The sequence below is a fragment of the Phodopus roborovskii genome, unplaced genomic scaffold (genome assembly GCF_943737965.1).
Source record: "Phodopus roborovskii unplaced genomic scaffold, PHOROB, whole genome shotgun sequence".
NCBI classification, from domain to species: Eukaryota; Metazoa; Chordata; class Mammalia; order Rodentia; family Cricetidae; genus Phodopus; species Phodopus roborovskii.
Window position 1 is genome coordinate 7,508,962 of NW_026126408.1, and position 19,444 is coordinate 7,528,405.

At 41.8% G+C, this 19,444-nt stretch overlaps 1 protein-coding gene across 1 annotated transcript in view; it reads right to left on the minus strand.

Moving 5' to 3' along the window:
* Positions 1–19,444, minus strand: part of LOC127220144 (lipid droplet-associated hydrolase-like) — a 171,796-nt gene that overhangs the window by 767 nt on the left and 151,585 nt on the right. The window contains 1 exon segment of the mRNA XM_051181876.1: positions 14,883–14,959. Coding sequence (XP_051037833.1) covers positions 14,883–14,959 — 77 coding nt within the window.

Sequence of the window (19,444 nt, forward strand, 5' to 3'; positions counted from 1 at the left end):
CACACACTGTGTTCACACAGCCCTTTGGTACACACAGGGATAGGTTTGCTGAAATGATGCATGGGTATGCAAAGAAGTCAGGTTGTCTCTGGGTTCTGGATGTGGCTGATATATGTGATTTGCATTCTAAGAGACTCTGGGCTACTTTAAGAAGGCTCAGTCTGACAGGAGAGCATGCCCAATTCATCGAGAACACCTTGAGCATCCCTAGGGTCACACCAACCAGGCTGAGTGGTAACAGAGCCTCCTTTGAAGTGTTACTAAAATCTTTTCTGGAGATTTATCTGTATTTGCATATGAAACAGATGTGTGTACCACACAGGTAATAGATTATAAGCTGCTTGTCCCACTGAAAAATTTTATGTATGCTATATATCTTTACAAAAAGCAATGGAAGTAACATGATATTCAGAATGTTACACAGTGCTGGTTAAAAAATTTTAAAGTTTGTGTGTGTGTGGTAGTCAAAACAGGTTATTAGACCTTCATAGTAAAATACCATAGTGACAATTTTTATTAAAAAACAGAGTCAATTTTTAGGGACGTTAGGACATATTACAAAACTGAAGTTAGACCCAGTGAGCTCTGGCCCCTATGTAATCTGAAATAGTTACTGGTAGTTTCCCTAACACCAAATTGGCTCATTCACATACAGTCATTTATGCATTAGTCTTTTTAGAAAATATGACTTGAGCACTTCTTTTGTGTCAGTAACCAGTCTTGGAGGAAAGAGGAAACACCGAACAAAGCATAACATCATTTCCCAGAATCTCTCAGTGATTTCTCTGGTGCCACATTCCTTTTGAAAAATCTGCTGTAAGCACAAACTATCTGCAGGGATTAATACCTGACAATAACAGCTAGTTACTTTAGGTTCTCTCTGGACTTCCGCATTTGTTACTGAGAATCTAACAAACAATTCAGGACTATCCAGTGACTTGAACAGTCACTACCTCGGGTTGTCCTGCATTTTCATAGAGCAGGAGCCAGTGACGAGAAAGCTAGACATCCAGGCTTGATTTTATGCCCAGCACCAACCATTTGTTTGTTGTACTTTGCTCTGCTGTGTTCTGCTATCTGAGGGTATCACAGCAGTCGGGGGTCCTCCGACTAGTACAGACTATGGTGGTGAATCTTGTGAAAACTACTACGAATGAGCCAATCAGAGGGGAGCAAGGCTTCTGGGAAGGTCTCTGCTCACAAAGCTGTGTCGACAAGATTGTCTGTCACTGGACTTGGCGTTGCTCTCTGCCTGACACTTCAAGAACAATTTATATGGCTATCTTGACTTCTGCTTCTCAGTGAGGTGATAAAAACTTGAAATGTTTCCAATGAGCAGCCCAGTGTGATGTGCCCTTAGCATCGGGAGATGCCATCGCTGACTCATACATGAAGACATTTGGTGGACAGGGGCATCAGCATGGATTTAGGGACCCTGAAGCTCTCTTAGGGTATCAGGACAGATCATGTCCAGGAAATTAGAGCACACACTGAACTCTCACTGACATGTGCCAGGAATCTGAACAAAAAATGATGTGAGTTCAGTATGTCATTAACAATAAGGACTGCTTTTCTCTCTGCAGCTGAGTTCACTTCTCATTTCCAACTGCAACTGTTGGGGGTGGACCTCATTTGTTTAAAATCCCCACTGATGGTGGGGTCAGGGTTAGAAAGGTTCTGTTTTGCTTTATTTAGAAGTTCTTGGTGATACACTGAAGGGCTCTCTGTGAAAATCTTGGCTTACAAAACAATGGCTATCTAATGCCTTTACAAACACCAGCTTGACATACTTCCTGCTCCCCAGGTTACTGCTCGTGGACAACAGACCTGACCAGAGAGGACTCTGTACATCTGTAACCCCAAGAGAAAAATGGAAATGTATGGGGTATGTGAAAGCAGAGGATGTGTGCGGCAGAAAGCATGGACCTCTACACATGGGATTAAGTGTGCTTGTTACTTCTATCCAGACAGTGACAAAAAGCTGAATGGAAGGTTGTGAGCTGATGGGAACTGAGCTGTATGGTGAGTTCTGTGCTCTGCACACTCCACACACCTTCACTGTATTCATGCAAGAAGACCGAAGATGGAGTTTTAATTCCTGTTTGACAGAGAAGGAAACTGGCAGCCTTACTGAAAGTAACTTGCTAGGTCCAAGCACTGCGTGAGCCAAAAAGCTAGGCTGTGCAGCCAGGAGCTACTTTTTACTAGACTGTTAACAATCAACTGCACAAAGACTTGAGTTGTGAACAGAGAACCTGAAGACTAGGATAAGAAAAATCACAGCTGTGCTAAATGCTGATAAGGAGAGACTCAACTAACTACCTGTATTGAAACCCTTCTCACAGCCTGTGTGTTTGGGCATAGAAGGTGCTGCATGAATGCTACAGTTGCTAACTGAGAGTTCAGGCTGTCAGCAGGGTGTTATAATCAAAGGCTTAGAAGAAAAGAAACATGAAACATTTCCTGTAGTTTATTTCTCCTTAGCACTCCTTAGCACTGGTTTTTGTTTTGTTTTATTTTTTGATACCCATGAGAGTTTATTATAATGCACCCAGAGGTGAAATGGAAAATTGTATTTCCAAATTGTTGTCATGATAAGTAAGTAACTCATTTTTCCTATTAAACACATTTTATTTTTTCCCTAGATTTTGGTTGCCCGGGACTGCCACTTGCTGTTTCTCTTGTGTTTTCTACAGGTGAGATTATGCTACTGAAGTACTGCTCACAGATAGATTTCTGCCCCCAATGCCCCCTTAACACCCCCTAAAATATCCGCATAAACTGTTACAGCTTGTCTTCCACACAGAAACTCTTTTTTCGTGTATCCACTCCTAACCCCAACTTTTTGTTTTTGTTTCTGTCTATGAACAAGGCCTCTCATGTAGTCCTTTATCTCATGCTATGGTAATCGGATTCGTGACCTATGCAAGGCACGGATCTAGCCTGGCCTCGTTGGAGTGACAGCAGAGACAACGAGTCACTCCATCAGGAGCTGCCTCTCCTCTGCCCAACCATTAGAGATCAAGGAAAAAGATGCTGCTCCTAACCCTCAACTTTTCTTTCCCTTGTCTGGAAAAACTGAACCATAGCAGAGCTTTTGTCTAAGGGAAGAAGCAAGAGTTCAGATATGGAACATCAGATATGGATGGGGGATCAAATCAATACCCACATACGAATGCCTTCCTGTTAGTCACCTGTTCTTTATACCCAAATTCCTGCCTTATGGGCAGAAAGGTTTATTTTGGCTTTTAATTTTACATCAGACTGTGTGATCAATTAGCCCTACTACTCTGGGTGTCAGGGGAGGTGATCCGTCATAGGAGAGGGCATTAAGCTATTCACTTAAAGATGGCTGGATAGTGAAGGGAGAGACAGGAAGGCTCTGGACTTCCACTGTCTCCTTGGAGGGAATGCCCATATCATCACCTAATAGCACCACATTGGAACCAAGCCTTCAACACATTGCTTTAGGAGAATTGTCCAGATACAAACTAAGGCACCTCCCTCTTTTGCACCTGAACCTCATTGCTCTGTATCCATCATCTTTCAGGTTTCTCAGGAACATGGTACCAGCTTTAGGTTCTCTACCGAATCTGAATGCCACAGGCTTGATACCACCCCATCCCCCTCTCCCCCAGCGACCAAAACCCTTAGGTCTTAACCCTGGGAAACTAAAGGGAATCAACCGCATCTCCTCTCCGTTACTCAAGTCTGCCCCCAGTGGATACACGGTGCAGCCACAATGCTTTAAAATCCCACTGTGGTCTTTGTGCACCCCCTTCTCCCCTCCCCCCAGTGAGGCTTCCTGGGAGGTGGAGGTGGGTCAGGACTTTTGGCTGCAGCTTACCTTGTTTCCTTCTCTTTATCTCTGCCTGCCCACCCATTCTTGACGGAATGAGGATGAAGATCTCCTGAGGACAGAGGAGAAAATACAATACTTCCTAGCTACAGAACATTGCTTCCCGTTATAGGCGCCAGAGGAGCTATGGGAGTGGAGGTGCATGTCACGGATCCACCAGATGCACCCTCTTCTGGCTGAGCAGCTATGCATCCAAAGATATGCATGGCTAACATGCAAAAGGCCAGAATTTCTTTCTCCCTTGTGGAAGTTTGTACAAAGCCATCTAGAAATTAATTCCATCTAAACTATATGGGGCTGCAGTGAGGAGCTGAGCCAGGGTTTGATGGCAGTTGTCCTTCTGTATATATGTTTCTCTCATTGACTGATGAATAAAACACTGATTGGCTGCTAGCCAGGCAGGAAGTATAGGTGAAGCGATGAGATGAGGAGAATTCTGGGTAAAGGAATGTAGGGAGCCATGAGGAAGAGATGCCATGTAGAGACTGGGAAGATAGGATGCGCAGTAGTTCTCTGGCAAGATAAGGCCATGTAGAAATACACAGATAGTAGTTATGGGTTAATAAGACAGAGCTAGCCAGTAACAGTTTTATAATTAATATAGCGTCCCTGTGTCTATTTGGGGCGGAAGGGCGGTGGGACCTGGTGGAACAGTAACCTCCATCTTCAAGAGTATATTCTCCTTTGCCAAGGCAGCTGAGTAGAAGGCACTGGAAGCTATTTATCCTCCTGTGTTTCTGCTGCTCCCTGGGTCATATGTCTCAGAAAAGTCGCTGAGAGTCTTGAGTTGTCAAACTAAACTGAAAAATGACAGAGTCCAGCTCTTCGGAACCCCTGCACATGAGTATTGAGCCCAGACCTGGGAAAAATTCAGCCACACCATTTCCCCCATCACAGATCCTGAAGAACAGGTCCCTTAGGCATCTTGTGTGGAGCAGTGCCTGTGATTAGCAGGACTGTGCATTCCAGGGCCTCAGCCACACACTCAACATCAGCAACACCTTTCATTACAGAAGAAGCTTGCAGAAGGGAATGCATATGGGGAGGAAAGTAGCCAGTCTTAAACAAATACTCAGAGGCCTATCTAGGCTGTGGCTAATTTTATAGTAGTAACAACAAGAGCTTGAATGCTTAAAATTGGACACTCTTGGTGAGGTCTGAATTATTAGATAGGAATTATAACAACCATCTTACAACTACCTGAGAATATATATTAATATGAAATGATTTTATCGACGGAGAAATTATATGATTAAGCAAGCGGTAGAGCTGGAGTTTGAACCTGGGTTGTGGCATGGAGGACTCTGACCTCTTTTCAGTCAGACTCCAAGAGAACTGAATAGCCAATGCAACCCCCTTCACTGAAGCTCTTGAGGTCAAAATGATGGAGTTAAAAACAAGCCTATCCACTTCCAAGACGATCATGACATTCTGGACAGGCTTCAAATTAAACAGGCAGAACTAACACAATCTGTTTCAGAGTGGGGCTTGGCGGAAAGGCAGCTCTGTATGGTGAGCTAGTTCAGGGAGCACTTTCCTATGCTCTGCCAAGTGGGACGTGTGCATGTCTGAAGGATTTGCATGGCCTTTCTGCAAATGTCAGCACTAGATGAAAGGCTGTTCCTCACAGGCAGCAGGCACCTCTGGCTAGGACAGGGTAAGCAGAGCATGGGGACAGAGCTAGGGCAGTCAGCTCCTTCCCTGAGGGCATTCTGCCCTTTTTTAAGCCACATGGTAGCCCTGTCTGGGGCAGCTTCAGTATCACCTGCCTGCCACAGCTTCCCAAAGCCAATGTGCCTTTTCTGTGAACAACTGAAGGCTCCTGCGGACCAGGGTGATGCTCAGATTTAGTCCAGAAGCAGCACACAACAGATGTTTCCAAAGCCTGGGCCAAAGATGGTCATGGCAGTTTAAAGTTTCCCTCCTAAGTGAGTATTAATGAAAACTTCAGTTTATAATCAAATGCTAATTCACTTTTCTATGAAGTAAGTGGACATGTATCTCCTTATAGTTTAGGAGACTGACAGAACAGGGAACGCGGACCTTCTTGTTACTCCAGACACACCAGGTATCTGATAAAGGATAACAGAGCCCAGAGGCTCCCACACAAAGCAGAGTGGTGACATGTACAGTTGAGTTCCTTCTCTTGGCTACTCTAGAACACAGCTCACTTAGTGCCCCTCCCCGCCTACTCCCATTATGTTCACTGGCTCCTCGTCCCCCAACCTTCAACTTGAAATGGCCAAGCATCAACCTCAGACGGCTTCTTTCTTTATATTACAGACTTCCATGGGTGAACCCTACCCATGCTCACAGCTCCAACTATAGGCCTATCATGCCAAAACCAAAACTGAGCACAGCCTCCTCCTTTTAGGATTCATAGCATGCATCTGGGCATGATATGCCACAGGAGTCTCACACAAGCACCTACCACCTCCCACAACTTGGGGTTACTTCCCCATCCTCCCTCACACCACATCTAGACCAAAGTGCAACCAAAGTCTCAGATTCCTTCACCCATCTGCTAATCCCACCTGCATGAAGGGTCTTTGATTCTTCCTCCTGAATCCTTTTTTCCCCAACCTCATTGCATCCATCCTTCCAAAACCCTTAAAGAGACATGCCACCCAAAAATGCAACTGTTTCTCAATACTCTAATGCTTTCTCCAAAGTTATCCCTCCAGTGGTATACTCACCACATTGTTAGAGATAACTGATACATTCTGGGAATCTGAAGCGGCTGTTGGCAGCTGCTATGTGTTCTGATTGGGCACTGGCTATATCTGTGGTTGCTAAATATTTGTTATATTATACTGTGGTTCTTAGCCTTCCTAATGCTGTGACCCTTTGATATAGTTCCTCATGTTGTGGTGAACCCCAACCAAAAAATTATTTTCATTGCTGCTATATAACTGTAATTTTGCTGTTAAAAATCTTAATGTAACTATCTGTGTTTTCCAGTGGTCTTAAGCTACCCTTATGAAGGGGTGGTTCAGCCCGAAAATAAGTTGCAACCCACAGGTTGATAATGACTGTTCTTGATGCTGTCCCTTGTTTATGACTTAATCAGTAGTGTCCATGTCAACACATCATGCTACCCAGCCTCTCTTTCCCTAATGTGGGGATTTTAACTTGGAGTCTATAGGCCCACATAGATCCAGTGTTTTGGAGTATAAACTTGTTATTTAACCCTAATTATAATTTAATATTTTGTTAAATTATAAGTAGACAATGAGCCACCACATCATTAATACATATATATTCAAATCATAGTAAACTTACTGTAGATGACCAAACACCAAATTACACTCATTTCTACAAACTCACAGTAGCAACAATGACACTTATATCTTTAATTTTATCTAAGTTTTAATCATATGTGTGTGTGCATGTGTCTCTGTGTGTGTGTATATACATAAGTCGAGGCCTGAGGCATCAGATCCCCCTGGACCTGGAGTACTGATGGGAGATGTCATTCTGTATATACGTTTGTCTTATTGGTTAATGAATAAAGCCCTGTTGGCCAATAGGAAAGCAAAACAGGGGGGTTAGGAGACAAAGAGGATTCTGTGAAACCTAGGAGGGTTGCGATGTGATCTCTAGGAGAGAAACGAGTCTGGTGTTCTCGGTAAGATAAGACACATAGAAATACATATATTAGTGATTATGGGTTAATATTTAAGACCGAGCTAGCCAATAAGAAATGTTAGTAACAGGTCAACAGCTTTATATCTAATACAGCATCTCTGTGTGTTATTTGGGGCTGATGCGACTTTGGGTCCAGGCTGGCAGGAACCTGCTTGTAGCAAAATAGCACATACAACATGGGTACTAAGATCTTCCACTTAAAACTTGACAAGAGCTTAAAAAGGGATTTTAGAAACAAAAAAACAGGGACAAGTAAGGATGGAAAAATACAGCCTAACTCTCCAAAGACCCCAGGAAGATAGAAGTTTAAAAATACTATCTAAAAAGCCCTAAATACCTAAATTCCAGATCCTGTCCTTTGCCAGTAAGTAGACGAAAGGTCCAGTAGCCTGCGCAAATGCAGACCTCCTGGGCTATAGAAAACTGATGGGTCTATAAAGCGTGGGCTTAGATGTTTTAAAATAATTGGTTTAAAAAGTATACAATGGTTTAAATTGATTGGCCTGCACCAGACGGGCTCCTGATGCTATGAGATAATTGGTTTACGATGCAAGGGCTTTGTTGTAAACCATATAAAAGCTGTCTCAATTCTGCACTCGGAGTCCTCAGTCCTCTACCCCTGTATGGCATATGACTGTAGACCCCAGTGTACTTGGAATAAATAAGTCCTCTTGCAGTTTGCATCAAGACCACTTCTCATGAGTGATTTGGGGTGTCGTCTTTCCTGAGTTGGAGAGTGAAGGTCCATGCCCTGGGGGTCTTTCAGTAGCAACATTTTTCTTGGGCAGGCTCTGTTTTGCTAGAGACAAACAGAGACTTGCTCTTTGCTCCTTTAAGGGAGGTTTCCTGACTCAGCATAAGCAGGAAAAAACAAAAAAACAAAAACTGCCGGGCTCTTTTTTTTTTTTTTTTTTTTTTTTTTTTTGAGACAGGGCTTCTCTGTATTGCTTTGGAGCTTGTCCTGGAACTATCTCTGTAGATCAGGCTGGCCTCGAACTCACAGAAATCTGCCTGCCTCTGCCTCCTGAGTGCTGGGATTAAAGGCCTGTGCCACCAATGCCCGGCCTACTGCAGGGCTCTTTAAAGAGGCCCTGATAACAACTACATGGTGTGTACAAGCAGCTGGCAGTGGCAGTGACCACATCTCCAAGCCACCAGCATGCTGCTTGATGGCAGCATAGATCAAGGTAGTAAGCTTGCAGTACTGGTGATATTGGATATCTGCCATATTGGATAGACTGTGGCTGCCGTGGCTTTCATTTTAGAATGTTGTTGTTTAGCAGATAAAAGACCCGTGGCCAGAAAAGATAAAGATTTACAGTAAAGATAGACTGAGATAAAGAAAAACCTCCAAAGGTTTACAGTGTGTTTAAAAATATACATACGCTTGGGAGAGAAAAAGAAGCAGGATAGTGGTTTAAAAAAAAAAAAAAAAGAAAAAAGAAACAAAAGAAAGAGAGTAGTTGTGTGTGGTGGCAGACATCTTTAATTCTAGCATTCAGGAAGCAGAGGCAAGCAGATCTCTGTGATTTCAAGGCCAGCCTGCTGTACAGAGTGAATTTCAGGACAGCCAAAGTTACACAGAGAAACCCTGCCTGAAAAAATGAAAAATAGAAGTAAAACAAATAGAGTAATAAAAAAAGCCATGTGAAGATGGAAAATACACAGAGAGTCTGGATACTGTATGCTATTGTATTGTCTTTGAATTGCTCAATTGCTAAGGAAGGAATAACTGCTAAAATTCACTTGATTATCAATGCTGCTGAATTAATCCAATTAACATATTTTAAAAATGCATTGAATTCAAAATTTAAGTCTAAGGACAGGTTACTGGGGAAAAGAATTCCTATTTTTGTTTCTGCAGAAAATGAAAAGCTGTGGACTCCTTCCAGACTAACATGGTTTGATCATGCAAGACCCCCTGAAACAGTGTCCTAGGTGATCCAACATTCAAAACAGCTGGTACAAGGCAGCCTTAAAGACTACAGCCAGGATTTCTGTGTCTTCTTAGGATTCCCATAGTATTACAGCATCCCTAATCAGCAGGAAGCACTTTGGAAAGAACGAAGCCCAAATTCCCAAATACTGTCTATAAATATTTGCTTTCATTTAAATGGGGTTGGTTATAAATGGTTAACGATCACAATCAATCTCTTCTTAAAAGTAAAAAGGGGATTATGGTATAGAAACCAATACTTTGTTTTGGAATGATTTTCATTTATGGATACAATTTAAGGTCAATTTTGTGATGATATGTATCTTTCTCCTCTTGTTTAGGTATTGTGTTTATATTTAAAAATGTAATGTATAATTTAGTCAGATTATGAATAGTTACCTATAATAGTCAAAACTTATAGTTATGTTAGTTTGGATTTCTAGATATTACAGAGATACATTTGAGATGGATAAATATTCTTCAAACCTTTCAAAGACCTAGAGAATATTGCATTTAAAAAGTTTAGGGTTTTGATAGTGAGACATAACTGCTCCTGGCAACACCACCTGCATCACAAAGGAAGATGGACATTGAAGAAACTGGTTATGGAGTTTGCTTCCAATATGGCAAGACTAGCCATTTGGGTAAAATACTGCTGTCTAGACTGCTTAACTATATGCTTTATAAAGTAAACATGCAGGACCCACAGAAAAGTGACTGCTGATACAAGATGGACTTTGCTACAGGATTGTTGCTTCATGGAAGAGTCTGCCAGACAGTCTGCAGGACACAGAGAAAAGTGACTGACAAACTGCCAATGCAGATAGACAGTTTAAAGTTTCCTGCTTTGCTGAGGAGTCTGCCAGATACACTATGGCCTATAGGTTGAAGATGAAACATTACAGAAGAACTTCAGGTGACTGACCAGGTATCAAGATGTCTCTGTCATTTCTAGACTATATATATATTATTCTTCTGTGATCTTTGATGGAATTGAAGACAGATAGTTATGGTTATAGTTTTCCTTAGGATTAAAAATAAGTTAAATATAAGACTTTAGACTCACAAAGATAGGATAGGTGATGGAATATTTCCATCTTGCTAAATGTTAATGGACTAAATATTGTCAACTATAGTTCTTATTTGATAATTGTTTTGTTATATATTTTACTATGTTAAAGTTAAAACCCTTCTTTTTATTTTAGACGGAAAAGAGGAGATGATGGGAGATGTCAGTCAGTAAATATGTTTCTCTTATTGGTTAATGAATAAAGCACTGTTGGCTGAAAGCAAGAAAGGTGGAACTAGGAGACAAGGAAAAGTCTGGGAGATGTAGTAGAGAAAAGTCAAGATGTAGGCCATGAGAGGATAAGAGGTCTGAACTCTTTCTCTGGAAAGATTATATGGAAACACTTAGATTGGTGAAAATGGGTTAATATTTCAGACATAGCTATCAAATAAGAAATGCTAGTAACAGGCCAACAGCTTTATATCTAATACAGTGTCTCTGTGTGTTATTTGGAGCTGATGCAGCAGTGGGACCAGACTGGTGAGAAACTGCTTGTAACAGAGTACAATGAGTGTGAGATGCTGATGTGGATGTATGAACTGAACTTGGGTTCTCTGCAAGAGCAGCATTCATTGTTAATCACTGTGACATCTCTCCAGTACCTGCTACTACCTATTATTCTTCAATGTGTCAATAAATATGCAAAAAGTACTGTGTCACAAATTAATTTTTAATGAGTTTTGCTGACTGTATTTCAATATAGTCTATATTCTATAAAAGTGTCCTGACTGACCTGTCTTTCTACCCACCTGTCCAGCACACATTCATTGATGGTTGACCAGAGAACATGAATTGTGCTGGACCCTCAGATGAAAATGCCAGTTCCTCTGTGGGATGGGTAAGTAGAAGGCTGTTCATTTAACACTGTGTGTGACATATGTGATATTCTAACTCTAAACATGGAGCAATGAGAGCCCTTGGGACGATTGCAGCTGGGGAAACTTCCTGAAGATGAGAGTGGGAGCCAAGTTTAAGGAAAAGTGGGATTGAGCCAGGTGAGGAGACAGTGTGACCTCTGACGTCACTGTCATGCTACACACCTTTGGAAATGGCTTCCCTTTCATCTGGAAAGGGAAGCAATTATTTACTATTGGAGACTGTAAATCAATACAGCTGTCCATTAGTGGGCATACATTCTCCAGATCTTGCAAAGAAGACAGCTGGCTAAGACTTACAGAACTACATTGGTCAGTTTCCCTAAGGAATATTAAAACCTCTCTTTGTGTGAACAGTGGAGATCAATGGCAGAAAACCTGAATGTGGCAAAAGTCCAAGCCTGGAGAACATCCAGGAAGAAGGGTCCAGGAAGTAAGACATGATGTGCTAGAAAGATTATTTTAGACTAGTTTTCACATGGTTTCTTGGGTAGTGGTACAAAAATACTCTCTATATAACAGTTTTGAGTTGAATGAGATACAGTGAAAAGTGTTTGCATCAGATATGTGTCAGAAACGTCACAGTGGGCGGTGTGAATAGGCAGGATTATTCTGCACACCTCTGCCTCGGTGGAAATGGACCAGGGCATCCTTGAATACAGCATCTGAGCAGAGGCATTTGCAGGCTCAGCTTTCAGCTTTGACAAAAACAGCAGTTCTCAACCTTTCTCAACCTGTGGATCACCACACTTTTGCAGGTCAAAGAACCTTTCACAGAGGTTCCTAGGACCATCTGCAATACAGATATTTACATTACAGTTATGAAGTAGCAATGGAAATAATTTTAGGGTTGGGGGGGTCACCACAACATGAGAACTGTGAGTGGTCACAGCATTAGGAAGAACTGATCTCCCGAAGAGGAGTCCAGTTAACTTCCCTTGTTTTCCTGATGGGGACAAATTATATTAAGTCAGCTTTATCAAAATTAAGTTGCAGCATATTTCCTCCTGTTTCATTACATAACATGAAGATGCCATCACTTCCTGCCACTCTGTGCTCACTCAGGAATGCTGAGGAACAGGGACAGCCCTATCTGAGTGGAGAGATGCTCTTTGGCTGCTAGAAGGTGATTCAGTGAACCGACTTAAGGAGTTACCGTGAGGCAGAAATAGAGTTGCACCCCAGCATGATGAACAGCACCAGACATGCCTTAAATTCTACCATGCATTTGATGTCATCTTAGAAACACTATTATCCCCTGGAGGTGGAAGGCTTTTTCCCAAGCCTATGCTAATATTAACATTCAAGAGTTGACCGTGTACCAGCACACTCCCAGTTTTCTCCCGAGAAGGTGTCAAAATTCCAGCCCTGCCACAATGCATGAGCACACCTCTACCTGGGAATGACTACATGTGTACATGGTTTAACTAAGCACAGGTTGAAGTTAACACCTTCTTTGACCTCTTTCTCAGCACAATGTACAAACAGGATCTGGACTGAGTTGGATTTTGCAGCAGCTGGCTTCCCCAGGTGGTAGGACTGGCCTAACATGTCAGGCCCTCAGTCCAAAGTGTGAATTTTGGAAGCAAGTGTTTGCCAATCTTACTACAAAGCAGGACTTGAATTGTTTTTACAAACTTCCAACCTGGAGAACTAAATTGCAGTTTGGAAACAGACTGGCTTATAACTTAACTACAAATAAAGTGCTGTTCTCTGGTCATTTCATAACCTCAAGGTTGGAAGTATTGCACAGCCCTGGAGATTAGTGGGTCCTCCTTGCCCAATCTTTTTCAGCCAGCTAGGAACAGTTTATATTGATTCGAAATTTCTCTTTTGACAACTGGTGCTTAGGAAATATGATGATTACTAATATAAAGGTAATATGATGACATAAATATGATGACATAAAACAAACAGATACTGGCATTTGCTCATATCCTGCTAAAGTAAATATTTTTAATATAATGAAATCTTTTCTACGCAACATTATATAATGCTTACTTTCAGAAGACTGTACTGGGGGGTTACAAAAACTATGAACCACCACTGTGGACAAGCTTTTATCTAATTTCTAACAGTTAAGAAGAAGTTCTCAATGCAGTGCCGTCTCTAGGATTTGACACACAGGCCCTATCAGAGTCAGTCATCTATCAGGGATCATTCTACCATACCCAGCAGATGTCAGTGTTCCACACCAACTGTACAGTTCAGCTGGTCAGTGTTGTCTACAGAAGCATGAACCAGGGCACATATGTGCTTGATGAAATTTCTAGTAACAGTGTTAAAGAGAATGCAGGAATAAGTAAAATTATCTTACATGTATTTTAAATATGTTTACTACAGCATGTCTAAGTATTTCAACATGGAACCAATATATTAATGAAACATTTTTTCCTAAAATACTAATGTTTTTCTTCCTGTACTTAGGTTGAATTCAGGTCTTGTACAATACTAGGCAACCTCTCTACTACTGATCTATATCTGAGCACCAGATACTAACGTCTTGAGAGTCAACATGCATTTACACTTATAAAACATCTCAATTCAAACTATTTGACGTTTGACAGTGCAGCTGTGGGATGTAGGCAAAGTTCAGCAGCAGGTCATGTCACTTAGCATATGCAAGGCCCTCAAAGCAACAGAATAAAACAAAACAAAACAAAACAACAACAACAACAATGACGACAACAACAAAACCCCAAAACAACAGTGCAGATTAGAGCTGGAGAGATGGAGCAGATGTTAAGAGCACTGGCTGCTCTTCCAGATGGCCCTGGTTCAATTCTTGACACCCATATGCCAGTTCACAACTGTCTATAACTCCATTTTCAGGGGATCTAACACCCTCACATAGATATACATACAGAGCAAACACCAATGCACATAAAACAGATAAATATTTAAAAATAACAGGACAGATCTACTCTCTTCAGAACGTCCCAGACATGGTGTTCCAATAGTGCCACAGCTATTCATAAATTAGGACATTTGGGCATATGGTGGTTTTATAGCTTTGGAGATTGGCACTTCCAAATGTATTTGTGTGATCCTGCTTTTGCAGGTACCACATACCTTTTGGTATCTCAGAAAGCTGCTCGTTATGTGAGAAGAAGACAGCCATTTGTGTTGGAGAATGAGAAAGATAGGCTTCCTGTTCAGTAGGTCATAAGCAGTGTTAGCTCTTTTACTTTGTTTTCAATGTTACATTTCCACATAACTCATTTATTCTACAGATGCTGCTGAGACTTCTCAGATTAATACATTGTTAAAATAGGAGAGCACTGATTTTTAAAAGTCAATTTAACAAAACAAGTGACAAAATATATGTATGTAGCTGTAATCAGCTCTACTTACTCTATGAAACTTTCAAGTATACAGAACTCCATCTGAATCTATACAGGCTCAATGTCTTCAGTTCTTGGCCCAATCTAACCTTATGTCCTCAGTAATATTTCTACCCATCAACTGGCATGCTGGCAGCCTCAAAGTAGTTACCTTAGTTAATGTTCCTTTACGATTTTATCATAGTCTCTTCTGTACCATTTCTTGACTCCTAAGGTAGGCAGCATTAGCTTCATTAAAAAAACAAAATAAAACAAACAACAAACAAACAAAACAAACAAACTAACAGCTAAAAACATAGAATATACAGAAGAAATACAAATGTCAACTTAATTTTAGAGAATTCATAAGATTCTTTTTTCTAGAGGTCCAGTGCTTTTTGATATTAGATACTGTGGATCCCAAAGACACAATGAGCTCCCTGGCAGGATTGCAAAGCAAGGTGTTTATAGAGGACTATGTCTCAAGGGTTTAGCCAGCCCTGGGAGGAGCAGCCTACCCTGGCCAGCAAGGCCTCAACATACCAATGTATCCTGGGGATAGGAATATGACCAACACCCCTTGGGCAAGTGAAAGAGCTCCACTGGTATTCTTAGTGCCTGCATGACAGCCTGTAAATATCAACCAATAAAAGGAGATAATTATAAATTTTACTTCATTGGTTTCTCTTTTCTCAGAATCTCTGATTCACTGTCCAACATCCAGTGTCTTAAAAATGTTGCTTTCCTAATTTATTTGTTTTTTTCAGTTGCTTTTGGAAAGGGAATAATGAAGTTCCTCTTAGTCAACTCAGAGGAGCTACACAAAGTTATTTCCATTAGAAATGAAAATCTACTTGGGATTTTCCCAAGTGAGATATTTGGAAGCAAGCAATTTAAACACTTTGGCTGCTACTTTTACATTCTGAAGCCTTCATTAAGAGATTACACTTTGTCTCTTGAAGCATCTAGAAACATGACACAAACTCAGATTTCATGAGGAAGACTTTGTGGTTCTGTTCACATATTATATGCCGAAATCACTTTTACTAATGCTAGCCACTGTTTAGATATTTCTTAGCGACAAGGTTTTATTATCAAAATAATAAAACACAAGGCACACAGTCACACATTTAGTGCTACAGAAAGGCAGAATTCAAGTCACACATGTGGGAGCTTGGGAGGCCCCTCCATGGCTGCCATGCATTGGTTAGGCCTTCTCCCAGCCCACACAGTATTTCCAGGTAGCCCTCCTCCCGTCTTTACAGGCTGGAGTGTCATTAAGACGGAGGATATAGAATCAAAGCTCCTGTTCCCAGTAATCAGTTTTGTAGGTCAGGGACAGAGATTCTATCCAACACAACCTTCCTATGCAAGCCACCCACCAAAGTCTCAAACACCAGCTATTTACTCTGTGGAAGCTCTGACAGAGCAACCCACCATCCTACCCTCCCCAACTTGAAATCTCTCCAAGGCTAGGTACCAGATAGGAGACCACCCAGAGACTTCAGAAATTATAACAGCCAATCCTAGATCTCCCCACCCAGTTGCCCAGCCTGTCTCAACTCATCCTTCCATGGAATCTGCAATACAGGCTATGGGGCACCTGACCCTTCTGCCTCCTGACCTAATAGGTGTGGTGTGGCATGTCCTCCACTACAGGGAGATGTAAGCAATAACCTCTCCTTCAAAGGCAACTGTTTGATGTCTATCATCTACCATATCCAACTGAAACAATTCTAACTGCATTCTGCACCAAGGAGACAGTACCAGGGAAGGTGATTGCAGTGGCTTTGGTAGAGCAGAGCTGCGGAGAGGACAGAGCTCCAGAGATCCAAAAGGGGTCATCCTTGAGGGTTACCTGACCACTGACCAGCATTGTCATATGAAAAATAGAATTGAGAGAACAAAAAACTCCAGAAGGGGTTGTAGGAACAATCATTGATCTGGATACCATGACTGCTTCTGCCAGCCTGGGGAAGAGCCTCTTGATGAACAACACAGTAACTAGAGGATGCAGGGTGGCCTTTGGAACACCAAGTCATGAGCCAGATGCTCAACTGTGGCTAGCTTAGCCATGCTACACTCAGCAATGGTCACTTTATACAGGAGAGCTGGGACATGGACAAACAGGTCTTCAGAATACGAGAGAAGCTGCCTATTCTCAGCATTAAGAGAGCATATGTAGAATGGAGAAGATTGCACCATAAAGCAAAAGGACTGACACCTGGATACATTTGAAAATTTCTAGAAATCAACAAGAAAGAGGCAGACGAACATACATCGAAATGGGTACACACTTGAAGAAAAAGCTCACAAATTGTGAAAATAATGTTTTCATTGAGAATAAACTCCAAGCTACTCTTTTATTTATTTTTTTCTTGCCATTTTCGATCTAAGTATACTTTTTTCTTTTCTTTTAAATGAGACCTCCCATTTCATCTCTAGTAACTGCTCTGAGGAAGCCATCCTTGTCATCCCTCAGCAATGGCCCCAATATAACACAGTGGTCGGAGGTGTAAATTCCTAAGTGGAAAACACACTGCTCTTGGCAATGACTGTCAACAGCATGCTTGGAAACTCAGCAAATTTCTGAGTTCCAGCACTGTTGAGAAGGAAATGTCTAGTACAAGGAGAATGGAAATGAAAACATTTCTTTACTTAGGCTTCATTAAAGCGTAAATAGAGGTGCACAATGGTTCACAAGGACTCGATGCTCCATTTCCTTTGCTACCACCACCTTCTGAAACATTCGAACTTCACGTATCACCATAGATGTCCGGGAGAGAGGCTGAAGTGTCCAGGGCAGCAGAGAGAGGGCTGATGGCCAAGGAGCAATAGGGCACTGACATCATAGCATAGTATCACTGGGTTTTCTAATTGCTCACAGTCTTCAACACAGGCTACCTTAAGTATAACCTGTAGCCTGTCCTGGATGCCATCCACATGGCCAGTCACAGTCACCTCTGTTCTGGAACTGACCTAGGTGTGATTTTCTCTAAGTACCACTCAAGTCGTGTATCTGTTTTTCGAACAGCAGACACTGCCACACACTAAAATTAACCACAGCTGTCTCTCCTGCTCCACTGTTAACTTACAGGCAGGGGCTGTGCTTTATCCTTTAGTCTATCATGTGTTTTGCTTACGACAGGTGTATAAAAAGAAGGATTAAGTGACGAGTGGGAAGGGGCTGAGGGAGATGGTACTGCTGGAGGGGTGGTCCAGGATCTGACATCACTATGGAGGCCAAATTTGGAGGCTGAAGCACACTGACAGCTAAGCAGGTAGGCAAGAGGGATGAGTCAGCACAGGTAACAGGGGGTGTTGACATTTGCCATATACTTGTAACTCCCCGGGATGATGTAAGGGAAGTGAAAGCCATAATAAATAAAACAATGCAAGGTCCTAAAGAGATTTAGGAAGAACATTTTGAAGCAGAATATGGGGATGGAAATAGGCTGTGCAGCTCTTTGGAGGTATGTGCTCCTACTGCGTTTACAATACAATGTCCTGGAGTTTTTGGGTTTGCAATCATTCTGGAGGATAAAGCTTGTTGATACTGAATCAAAGGAGTTACTGAATATGGACACAGCTTAATTACAATTAGTGAACTTTGAGGGTAGAACGTTTACTGTATGCAGGCATATTTACTGTTCTGCACAATGTGATCATTCCAGCCCAGCATGGTGGTACAGAGCTGCCATTCCAGCATTTAGGAGGCTGAGATAAAAGATAGTGAGTTTGGGGCTAACATAGACTACTTGACAGTCCTTGTTTCCTAAAACAAAAACACACAAAGCCTTTGCCAAGCATTGCCATCACCAGCAACATGAGGGTTCTTCATGGTTTCTTGCAACTGTGTTACTACTCTAGCTACTTTGACCATCTTTAAAAGGCAAATAGATCCAATATGTTCAAAACCACTCATCCTAACAGGGGATAATTCTCTAGTGTTTCTCACAGGGCAGAAAAGAATTCATATGTTCTACTCCTCCTTAGGAGAAGGGTGACTGGGGTGCTATTGGGATTAATATAAAGAAAAGAGTAAAAACTTTCATTTTAAACTTTCTTAAAAATATAAATTATCACAATAATGGGGACAGAGGGGCTCTGCTACAGACAGGTGCATCAAAGTTGGTTTTCAAGAGGTTTGGACTGATCAAACAGGTGACCCTAGTTGAGGCTATTACACTAGGATGGATCAGCTGTGGTTGAGAGGATTGGTGTTAACTGGCTTAGTGATGCTTCATGAAGGTGTTACCTCCATGGAAGACCAGTCCCAGGATCAGCTCAGGGTAGGGATGTGGCAGGTGAGATGTAATCATCCTAAGACTGTCTTCATTTCCCTTTAATTTTCCTGGAACTAAAAGTCAAAAGCAATGACTCTCAACTTCCTTGCATGGAGGGATGCAGCTTCTAGTCAACAGAAAGAAGATTGTGGGAGACACTTTTCTTTCTAGACAGCAGTCAGTCTTTTGTTTTTTTCCCATTGTTCTCCTTCTTTCTGTCAGTGCTTGAGAGGAGGTTGTAGGAGCTGACACATGGTCATGGGATATATATGAACATGAGAAAAGCCTGTCCAGGTCAGGAGAATGAGCATGCTGGAAGACCCCACATCTGATGGGAGATGTCATTCTGTGAATATGTTTCTCATACTGGTTAATGAATAAAGCCCTGTTGGCCAATAGGGAAGCAAGATAGGCGGGACTAGGAGACAAGGAGGAAAGAGGAAGTAGG